The 11,435-nt window shown below is 46.5% G+C and overlaps 1 protein-coding gene across 1 annotated transcript; it reads right to left on the bottom strand.

Annotated features, from left to right (window-relative positions):
* Positions 1-210: 210 nt before the first annotated feature.
* On the bottom strand, positions 211-11,435 carry utp18 (UTP18 small subunit processome component). Its single transcript, XM_085404931.1, has 13 exons — positions 11,082-11,435; positions 10,093-10,241; positions 9,890-9,985; positions 9,750-9,817; positions 9,576-9,667; positions 7,221-7,346; positions 6,969-7,143; positions 6,792-6,892; positions 4,385-4,475; positions 4,088-4,211; positions 3,797-3,971; positions 3,583-3,725; positions 211-1,283 (listed from the first exon to the last, which is right to left on the bottom strand). The coding sequence occupies exons 1-13, from the start codon at positions 11,298-11,300 to the stop codon at positions 1,259-1,261; spliced, it is 1,584 nt and encodes a 527-aa protein (XP_085261057.1). The 5' UTR covers positions 11,301-11,435; the 3' UTR covers positions 211-1,258.

Genomic DNA, 11,435 nt, shown 5'->3' with positions numbered 1-11,435 from the left:
TGGTTTTTAAAAATGTTTCAGTCCCGAAGTTTAAAAACAAAGAAACATTAAAATGATCTTCTCATAACTTCAATCATGTCATCAGACTTCAAACAAACCCAAACTAAATGAAATGACAACAAAAATGTATCTAAATTATAGCTGATGAAACAAATATTAGTAAAGAATCGTATTTAATAAATGTTATAAAATAAACATGAAATGAAAACATCATTATTAGATTTATTTATTCATTTAATAAAAGCTTAAATAAAACAGGAAAAAATCTTTCAAACTTTATTTTCGACAAGAATTTGACCTTTGACCTCTGGAACTGTGATGGCAGCAGGTTGGGTGATGCCTGGCTCGAGGGCCAAGTTAACGTGACGGTTGGAAGCGAGCGCTGACGAGTTTTTGGGAGGGACGCGAGCTTTTCATGCTTCAGCCTGAAGGAGGCGGACGGACAGGACCGAGGACATTCCTGCAGCAGCGCGAGCGAGCTGGCAAATCCAGTCTGACGGTTATCTTCCTGTCATCTGATTGGTCACCTCTGCAACTTCCTCAATGCTGACTGATCATGAGACAGCTGTTTGCTGTACCGAAGCTCAATGATGCCAAACAGCTCAAAAATCACTAAATTCACTTGATGTAATCAAATCAAACCAACCAGTCGATCAGTGGAGACGTCACCTGTGCGAGGAATTATGAGACAGACTGTAGAATATTATTATCGACAAATTCAGCCTTCCAACCGGACCTGTATGTGTCATAATGACCCATTATACAGTGTGTGTGTGTGTTTATTACACGATGAGAGCTAATCAGTGATTTCTGTGATGAGATTCTACAAAAGACTTTTATTTACAATCATTACGAACCTGCAGCTTAAATTCTTCCTCTTTAATTAAAGCTCACTGCGATGTTATTTATCAATAAAATATTTTATCTGAACTCAAAATGAAACTTTGTGTTTTTAAGACAAACAAAAACATTATTTCTACGATGACAGTTCGTCAAATCCACACAAAACGTTTTTTCTTTGACATTTTTGTATTTTGATGATTTTTAGTGAGTTTCATTTGAAACTGTTCAGAACGACGTCAGCGTTTCATAAAACTGGTTTGGAACAAACGGAGGAAACTGCAGGGATCCTCTTTGAGTCTTTATGAAATCACATCATACAAACAATAAAACAAACTCCGCCTCCTGCAGCTGATTGGTCCTCTGCAGGTTTCAGTATTTACAGAAACAGTCTGATTCCTGCTCGAAGCTCCGCCCCTCAGAACTCTTTGTAATGCAGCAACCTGGAGACAGAGAGCAGGGTCAACGTTAGCATGTACGGGAACGTGACGCGAGCCGCACGCGCACACACGTAATCATCTCACAGAAGCCTAAGTGTGTCCAGGTCAGTGTGTCATGGATGTAAATGTGTGTGTGAGACTCGCTCTGGCGCGCTCTCAGCTGTTCCAGCTCTTTACCACACGGGGGCGCTCTTCACCCCAAGAACTCGCTCACTTTGTGACTCTCCAAACAGGATAAACTGGATTTCAAAGTAAAAGCTGTCATGTGATTAGGGGTCAGCAGACCGCGTACATGGCATCAGAGCTCCGCCTCCAAACGTCACACTGCTGCTGAGGCGACCTGTATGTGGTGGCGGTGACTTCACCCTCAGTTTCCTGTTTGACTTTGTGTCGTATTAACAGCTGATCACACAGAAAAGTCCACACTGCCGTTTTTAAACTTTTACCTCCTGCTGTTCACGGACGGGGTCACGATCACATGATCGATTCATGACGACAAGCGCTCAAATCCAACTTTATTTATATAGCGCAAAAGCACAACAGTCGCCTCAAGGCTCTTTATGTTGTAAGGTCGACCCTACAATAACACATACAGAGAAAAACCCAACAATCATATGACCCCCTGTGAGCAGCACTGTGGTGACAGTGGGAAGGAAAAACTCCCTTTTAACAGGAAGAAACCTCCAGCAGAACCAGGCTCAGGGAGGGGCGGGGCCATCTGCTGTGATTGGTTGGGGTGAGAGAAGGAAGACAGGATAAAGACATGCTGTGGAAGAGATGAACCAATCAAAACACGATATAAAAAACCCCACGTAGCATTAGTTGGTGAGGACGTGAGAGGGCGCGTTTTGGGGGATTCGTGATTTTGCCGCCAAAAGCACATGAGATGTAAACGTTGCGTCCAGGTAGAGGACAGGAGGAGGGATACACCTTTAGGTTTCAGGGTTGTGATCTGCCCCGCTGCCTTGTGGTGGACAGGAACTACTTTTTGGAGTGACACATAATTTGCGCGGCGTCTTATAGAGATTGAAAATGTGACGTCATTCAGGGGTAAAACTGCAAAGGATTCTGGGAACTCGTGGCAAGAGGTACTAGCGCACGCAGGCTTTCAATTAAAATCAGTCACACAGCGATAAAAAGAAACACAAAAATGTCAAGAAGCTGTTGTATTATTAACTGCAATAGCCGGTCGCATGACAGCCACGGGAAGCCGACGGGTAAAGAGATCGTTTTTATCGGATTACGTCGTTGAAGAGAAATTGTTCGAGCCATGTTTCCGAAGTAACAAAGAGGCGACTGGATTGCAGCCATTCAAAGACCAAATATAACGTCCTAGAACCCTCCAGCTCACAGGTTAGTCTGCTCACTAATTGCCCAGTACGATTACAGCATACAGTATTATTGTCACTGCTACATTTCTGTGATGAACCAGAAATTATTTCCACTACTAATTAATTACCGTTGAGCTCAAAGGTCCTATTAATAAACGGTTAAGGAATGTGTATTTATGACGACGATTTGTGAGACTGGTAAACTTATGATACGTACGATGGTCTTTCGTTCTACACGGTGCATTTCAAGGTCCTGCACCCATCCGTCGGTAAACTGTACCTGGGCTTGTTGCAGTGACCTGAAGTTACTAAACTTCATGAGTGTGTGCACTCACTCCAAGAACCGTATGATTATAAATATGAGCGTGGTGAAAGTTGGGCAGCACGCTAACGTCTTTTGTCCACTCTGTGTGCTCGTAAGGGTCTGACCCTTTCACTCCTTTGATTTTGTCCTCGTATCTTTTCTTTGTCTTTTCGTCGAGTCCGTCTTTGTACGGACCGGCATTGTTCTGCTTCGTTTTGTACAGAACTTTTTTGGGGGGCAAAGAAAAAGCAAGAATTTATTGGAACCGGAGAATGAACGTTTTGCGGTGCTGCAAGTGCTTGCGTTTGATGCGGTACTTGGATTGTTTTGCCACGAGTTCCCGGCATGCAATGCGCGAAAGTCACGTGGTCTGTCGATCTCTATTGTGACCGCTTCTGTAACGGGCTTGAAGACCTGCCCGAGGCCATCACGGCGTTTTCAGGTAAACGGTTTGTAAAAATAGTTTCTAAACAGTTTTTGTTTGCAGTTATGACATCATGCTGGCGTGCGACACACTCCGGTCTGACGCTCGTGTGCATTTGAAGAAATACGTGCACATTCAGACGCACGAGGCTGAACACAAGGCGGGGCAAATACAAAGAAGAGTTAGAGGTTAAAAAATCCGGACTCCAGAGGGTCACGCCTGTGGGACCACAGACTGTCTCACCTGTAGAGGGGGGCGTGGCCTTTGTTGTTAGCCAGTGAGAAGAAGCCGCTGTGCGGGGAGAAGTCGAGGCAGCTGGCTCGATAAACGATCTTCCTCTTGGCAACGGGGAAGTTGGAGAAGACGGTGAGGCTGGGCAGGTGCACCTGAGGACAAAGGTAAACCGTTAATGCTCTTCATCATCGCCATCGTCATCATCATCACTGCCGTCTCTCACCAGCCGCACAGCCTCGTCCTCTGCGCGGGACGCAATGGCCAGGATCTCCGATGTGGGGTTAAAGGTCAGGGCGGTCGCTGAGGTCAGCAGGTTCATCACTGCCTTCAGAGGCTTCGGATTGGCTGAATTAAGACACGCCTCCTGAGAGTAGACGTTGACCACACCGGACTGAGAGCTGAAAAAAAAAAAAAAAAAAGAGCTCAGCACTGAGCACTCCGGCGTCTTTAACCTTAAATAACACACAGCTCTCAGCCAATCAGAGAGCAGCACGGTTACGAGGGCGTGTCTTACCCACAGGCCAGGTACTGCCCGTTTTGAGACGTGGCGATGGAAGTTCCCCTCACGCAGCCGTCGTCCGTAAACCTGTTCACACACCGACTGCTGCGCATGTCCCACACATACACCTCCCCATCCTCTGCGCGCGCGCGCGCACACACACACACACACACACACACACACACACACACACACACACACACACACACACACACACACACACACACACACACACACACACACACACACACACACAAAGATTAATCACATGACATGAGCAGGAACACACACGCCCACCTTTCCTCGACTTACCTGAGTTTGCAAAGACTTTGCTGCCATCAGGAGAGAACGCGACGCCGCTGACATCACCGTTTATCTTCATACTGCGAACCACCTCCTTTGTCTGCACACACACAGATTTTTCTAATATTAGAGTTTCATCAGTTCACCTGTCCATGCTTCCGATTGGTCACATTGCAAGCTCCGCCTCTGTCAGAGATACACTGTAGCTATGTCCCAATCCAGCGGCCGCACACCTCGTAGTGCGCATTTGTAGACCGATTACGTCACAGCGACACGACGAAGGCTGTCCCAATCTAAAGTGTTCTCTTTGTGCACTTCGTGGTCCCATATATCCCACAATTCATAGCGCGGCGGTGGGTGTGGATAATTTGTTCAGAAAAAAAAAAGGTGGATGGCTGAAGCGGGGCAGCCGAAAAGTTAAACTGTCAAAAGTAAGAACTGAATATTGAGTCTCTTTATGTGCGAATGTTTAATAACGAAGAACATTAAAACATTACTGTTGGCCACATGTCTGCAAAGTTATGTCAGTCATATATCCACAAACACAACGAGCTGAAAGTCAGTGATGCTGCTCGGTTTGCAGTCCTGAACATCACGGCACAAGCAGGATTCACTGCACTGTTAATGTGAGCTGTGTTATATTGCTGCCTCTGCTCGGTGGTGTCGAGCCAAACGGACTTTAACGTGTGTTTGAACGAGCTGATGGTTCACTCGTTAAGCTGAAAGAAAGATGCTTTAATCACAGCAGTCACACATGTGTCCACTGCACCATCTGGAACTCTTCTTGTTTACACTCGTAATAACACAAACACTAAATCCTGCTTCTCTGGTGCTGTTGTGTAGCAGTGTGTACACCTGAGACTGTCACCTGTCTGTCTGTCCTGCACTCTCTCTCTGTTTCTTTCTCTCTGATTGTGGAATAAAAGTATGAACATGTGTTTATAAGTTACACTTGTGTCTGAATCCTGCAGCTTATCACACATTTGATTTCCATGTGTGACGACTGCAAGTGTCCAGAGTGAGGACAGACTGAGGGACCCACTGCTGCACATCATCTGTGAGGCTTTGCACCCCTGATGATCCACCAGGACAAACTCAGCAGTGTGTGAGGAAGAGGAGGAGGAAGAGCCAGCAGCAGCTGACAGATGGAGAGAATAGACAGACTGTTCCCTGTTTGTGAAGGACTGCTAGGAAAGTTTAACATAACTGTCTGTGCTGAATCAGTCTTATTAGGTAATGTTCAAATAATGTGATCATCCCAGTGTTTCCAGTGTGGGAGAAAGTACTCAGAGTACTCAGGGCCTTCAAGTTACACACTATGAAAGGCAGCAACAAGTTTAATGTTCAGAAACCTAAAGTCTGTATCAGCAGCAGAATGGAGCTAAAATAAATGTTGGTTTCAGTTCTATGAAGCTTTGAGTATTTTGGATCAGTAGCTGCTGTGTTTGTTGCATCATATTGCTGTAACTGTTTATATGCTTTATATATTCTGAGCTAAGTTGATCTATAGTGTTACATCATATTCTATAAGGATGTTATGTGTTTGTAGACGTTCTGCCCAGTTTGACCCATTTAGCAGACGTCAGCCTGTTTAAGGCTCTGATATCTATTCTGTGTGACTTACAGCAGTTATGACATGGTCTGATTTTCTCACCCAATAAAGGAATATTTCATATATCAGTCGACTCTTCATTCTATCAGACACAGTTACCACAGCTCCTACATTTGCTTTTTACACATATATGTAAGCATTGAGCCAAATTTAGTACCAACATATTAAACGAACAATATTTGTCTCTTATATATAACACATCTGTATACACACTGTCACAGATACTCGTCTTTGAGTGAAGATTTAAGGTGAGAGGAAATATAAATAACTGCAACTTGAATCTTTGACCCAGAGTTCAAGCTCTGCTGTAATAAATCATAATAATCTGACAATAACTTTAATATTGTCCATATTATATTTACATCACCACAGTGAGATGACGTTAGTCTCATGAACAACATTAACTAATTGTTATTTACTAACTAATCTTAAATGACTGTTCAGTGCAGACATGAAGCCCAACACGCATGTTTCAGTCTCGTGGTCTCAGCCTCAGATACTCAGCTGATCTCATAAATAAACAAACAAAAAAACATTTGTTCTCCTTCATTTCTGTCACACAAAGCTGTATGAAACGTTTCCAGCTGTTAGTATCATGGTTGCTAGGCAACATGAGCAGCGCGACGAAGGCCAGACCGTCCCGTTTCACGAGCCTCGTTCTTCTGGCCTTCTCGCACTTCAGAGTACCCGCCCCACGTAGTCTGCGAAGTGCGGGTACTATGAAGTGTGCGGTTGCTGGATTGGGACACAGCTTGAGTTATCGGGAGGACTCAGGAGAGGGGAGGGGCGAGGGGGAGGAGTTACCTTGAGGGTGAGGACGTGCAGGTATCCGTTGGTGCCTGTGAGCAGCAGAGCGCCTCCTTCAGGACACACGGAGAACTCCTTCACTCGAGCTTCATTCAGACCTGATGACAAACAAACATGCTCTTAATTTGAAATCCCGGGAACCTCCTCCTCCCCTGACCTCTGACCCCGCCTCACCTCTGACGGTGTGCACAGGTGAGACGCGGCCCTCCATCATGTCGTACAGGTAGAACATCTTGTTCTTGAGGCTGGTGGCGATCACCATCTCCCCGTCCACGCTGAACTGCGTCTTGTGGACGGGGAAGCGCTCCAGGTGGATGCTCTGGATCTTCGGGTTCGTCTTCCCGTCCACCTGAAGAAGAGGAAGGTCAAAATCACGTGACCCCTCCCACCTGAGCCTAACACCTGAGCAGAGAGGCTCGACCGTACCTGGAACAGGGAGACGGACTGGTCGAGGCCGGCCGTCATGACGACTTGAGCGCTGGGGTGGAACTGGACAGTGGTCAGCCTGTCCTCAGACGGACGGGTGCTGTTGGCGTGGAGACACTTCTTCACCTGATTACGAACGCAGAGACGACAGGAAGTCAGACCCGATGTTTTAACGAGTGCTCGTCTGTGTGTGTTTATAACAAATGACAGCATCAAACTACTTCACCTGTGAGCTACAGAACAGAAATCAGCTGTTTTTCTAATGGAGTCTGGCAGGAAGCACGCCACAGGTTTTACATGAACCCTTCAGCTTCAGTCTGAGGACGGGGTTTTGCATCGACAGCCAGAAAGCCACATGAACTCACTCATGAACAGCAGAACAGAAAATTAGCAGATTTTGAATGGAGTCTGGTAGAAAATGACCTGAACCAAGTTTGCAAGCTGAGCCTGAAACTGCTGTGCAAGAGAATCTAAAATTCAGAGGATTTTAAATGAAGTTTGGTGGCAAAACTGTCAGTAAACAGCCGTCCGACCTCACTTTATTAATCTGTAAAAACAAACAAAATTCAAGTGAAGAGCTCAGAATTCACTCGAAGCGCCGCGAGGCATCAAACATGTTTTTAACAAAGCCCATGTTAGCATGTTGCTCTTGACGAAGGCTTTCGCACTTTTCTCCTCCTCCTCTCCCTTAGCTTCCCTGCCTAGCCTCTTGTGTCCTTGTCTCGTCTCGTGTTTTTTGTATTACTTTCCCTGGAACTCTCTCACAGTCTGTTCTCTAAAACCTAAAAGAGAATTATGGATTTGATCAACTGATCAACTGGTGCGTTCGACACCCTTTCTCAACGAGAAGTCTGGGCTCAGGTGAACCTGACTGCTGAAGATATCTACCTATGAACCATGGTAACAGGGTTCTGGCGGATCGGAGCTGGCTTGGCCCTGACTTATCGGAGAATTAAGGAAGCGGAACCGGCTGTTCAAACCCCCACAAGGCTGCCCGCTGGGATTGGAACGATGGGACGAGGCGTGAGTTTCTCAAAATGGACTCATTGAGTCAGCACGGAGAAGATCTTGGAGAACGCACGGCTGCCGTGAACACTCAGAACAAGAGCTCTGAGTGAAAAACTGGATTACATCTGGAGGGGCTCGCTCGAACAACACCCCTGAGCGCAAATTCGATCACATCTTGGGGAAGTGCACTGCGGTCGTGAGTGTAACAACCTGCTCTTTGAGCAAAAAGAACGACAACATCACGGAACGTAAGTTTGGAAAACATCATAGAAAGCTCGCGGCTCTCCAACGGGAGAGTGAGAGACCAGTGTTGGACTGTTAGAACTGCTTTGAAATTCATATGAGCTGTTCGCACTAAAGTAAAAAGCACCATCACTTCATGAGGAGACCCCTTTGGCACCAGCTGCGGTTGCAAGGCTGGAGCTGAACAACAACACCCTGATAACGACTGTGTTGAGTCTGTTCTTCCTGTTCCATGCAAGGCCACCTGGGTTGGCTGGAAGACTGTTTACTTAGCCTGGCAGGGTGAAGGACACTGTCTCAGCTGAACTCTGGACACACACACACACACACACACACACACACACACACACACACACACACACACACACACACACACACACACACACACACACACACACACACACACACACACACACACACACACACACACACACACACACACACACTCCCTTTCCAAACGCCTTCGATGCTTATTCCCTTCCGATGCTGACGGTGGATCATGGAGACCAGCGCACGCAGGCCCGGATGTGCTGTCTACATCGGCGGTCTCTCACCTTTATCCCCCTGCTGCTTGTCATGTGTTTCTTTGGTGTATTACGAGTGTTTTCATGTGCAGAGGTGTTTTTTCTGTGCTCAAACTGATCTCCCTGTTGGAGTTCAGTCTGGGGGGAGTTATTTTTCTCCTCATCTTTCCTCATGTGGTGCATTCTCCATGTTATACCTCTCTGACCTGTCTTCCCCATGTGATGTTTGTGTCATGTATGTATGGTCGGGGGGTAAGATGGCGCCACCATTGCGTGCAATATGTCGGCAGCCTTATGAAATTTCCCCTTGTGGGACTAATAAAGGTATATCAAATCACACAGTCACTGCTGCTAAAATGATCCATATTCTGAATGGAGTCTGGCAACCACGTCACACCAGATTCAGCAGATGTTACAAAGCCTCACATCCTGTTCTCAGACACAAACTTATCCCAGCACCGGTGTAACACTCATCGCTCTGTAACATTACCTACAGCAAACACGTAAAATGAGCAATATTTTGAATGGAGTCTGGTGGAACAGCCTGACAGACAAACAGAAGCCTGCTGGACTCACTGACCCTCAGGATGCCGCTGGGCAGGCTGTCCGAGGACGCCACAAAGTTTCCCGTCCTCCTCAGTAGGTCATCCTCCTCATCTTCATCCTCCTCAGCTTCAGGAACACAGAGACGCAGAGTCTGAGTTTCTGTCGACTGAAAACACTCTTAAAATAATAAAAACATTTTAGATTCTACCTCTCCTCCTCCTCTTCTGGTCGCTGCTCTCCGCCCATGATGGCGTTCCTCCCATCGCCTTCTGGAACCTGAAACACACGCAGCACACGTCCAGGTGTGTTTATAGGTGTGTGTGTGCATCTGTGTGCGTGCATACTCACTGCTCCCTCATCCTCTGCTGCAGTTTCTGTTTGGTCATGGTGGACTCTGCCTCGCCTTTCATCAGGTTTCTACGGAAACGGTGCTTCATGTCCACCCTGAAACACACCAACACCTCAGCATCATCACGCGAGTCTTCACTCACCACAATCATCTTTGATTTCCCGCTTTCAGCCTAAAACACGTCTTATTGTGAAACACTCACTCTTCCTCCAGCTCGTCATCCTCGTCCACCCACGCCGCTTTCTTCTCGGCCTGCGGCTCCTGCCGCATTCCGCCCTCATCCTCAGACTCCTTTGCCTCCTCTTCATCTTTGTCCTCCAGCAGCAGGAGTCCGGTTTGGTCCTCGTCCTCCTGCTCAGGGAACAGGAAGCATCAGTGAAAAACCAAAACCTGACCTGAACCCAGCACGATTCATCACCAAGCTCCACAAACCAGACTCCATTCAAAAATTCACCCAGTTTTACAGCATCGTTCAAACGGGAGGTGACCTGACATTAAAGTGTTTCACCACTAAAACTCTTCTTCACCTGGTGCTCAGTTATTCAGCGGGTCTAAGCCAAAGTCCTACACAGTCGTCTTCGTCTTATATATACAAAAGTTTCAGCTTCTGAGCAGGGAAAGAAAAACAAGACTTTTTTTAAATGGAGTCTGGTGGTAGATAACTGTCAGCCTGGTTCACACACAAACAGAGGCAATCTAAATTAGAAGACTTTTAAATGGAGTCTGGCGGTAAACCCAAAGGTTTAATGGTTTGTTGGAAAACTTCGTAACCTTAGTTTTCAGAGTAATATCTGCTCATGCGCACGAGAACAAAAGTCAGGGATATTTTGAATGGAGTTTGGTTGATACAAGTTAAGCTTGAACAGATTACAGACATCGTGGCTGTTAATTAGCCAGCCGAGTTTACCAGAAACACCCCGCAAACTTTTGTAAATGTCAAACTTTGTCTTTACGTAAACAGTTTTGCGCCTGTGCAAGAACATTTGAAGCCGATCGCAGGAAACGGAGAGTTTTTCAGGTAACAAAGATTTTCGTGACTTTTCTTTCAGGTCAGTTAAACCGAATTTACCACAAATAACTGCGTTTCATGAGAGTTACGGCAGCTCGGTCTCAGAGGCAGAGGTTTCCAGTTAGTGTCCAAAAAAGTTTAAATGAGCTGTTTTTTTAAACGGTCTCTGGTGAGAACGTCACCTCCACGAGTCTCTCCAGCAGCTCCTCCTCGGCCCCGAACACCAGCTCCTCCAGCAGCTTCACCGAGCTGTTCTTCTCCCCCAGCACCGCCAGGTTCTTTACGTTCCTCTGCCGCTCCTCCTCTTCTTCCACCAGGCTAGACTGCGGGAGTTTCGCCCTCTTCTTGGCCGGCTGTTTGCCCTCATCGGCCGGCAGCTTAATGAAGCTCATGTCCTCCATGTTTGTTCCGTCCTCTGCACCAAACTCCAATCAGAAAACTGCGACTTTAAGCCAGCCTCACAACACTTGTAATCCTTTTCTTAGCATGAAGCAGACTGTGTTGCACATGTGGAGACCAGTGCGTGTTTTTTTCCC

Source organism: Rhamphochromis longiceps, linkage group LG4, assembly GCF_057381845.1.
Source record: "Rhamphochromis longiceps isolate RC_006_pf linkage group LG4, R_longiceps_female_GT1.1, whole genome shotgun sequence".
Classification (NCBI taxonomy): Eukaryota; Metazoa; Chordata; class Actinopteri; order Cichliformes; family Cichlidae; genus Rhamphochromis; species Rhamphochromis longiceps.
Note: the sequence above shows the minus strand (reverse complement) of the source record. Positions and strands in the feature narration are given on the sequence as shown.

Bases quoted from the DNA above. Each gene is read 5' to 3' on its own strand.
- utp18 (XM_085404931.1), bottom strand. From the start codon at position 11,300: ATGGAGGACATGAGCTTCATTAAGCTGCCGGCCGATGAGGGCAAACAG. The intron at 9,668-9,749 runs GTAGAATCTAAA...GTGTTCCTGAAG, and splicing joins CCAGAAGAGGAGGAGGAGAG to CTGAGGAGGATGAAGATGAG. The intron at 7,347-9,575 runs GTCAGTGAGTCC...GTTCGTAATCAG, and splicing joins TGCCCAGCGGCATCCTGAGG to GTGAAGAAGTGTCTCCACGC.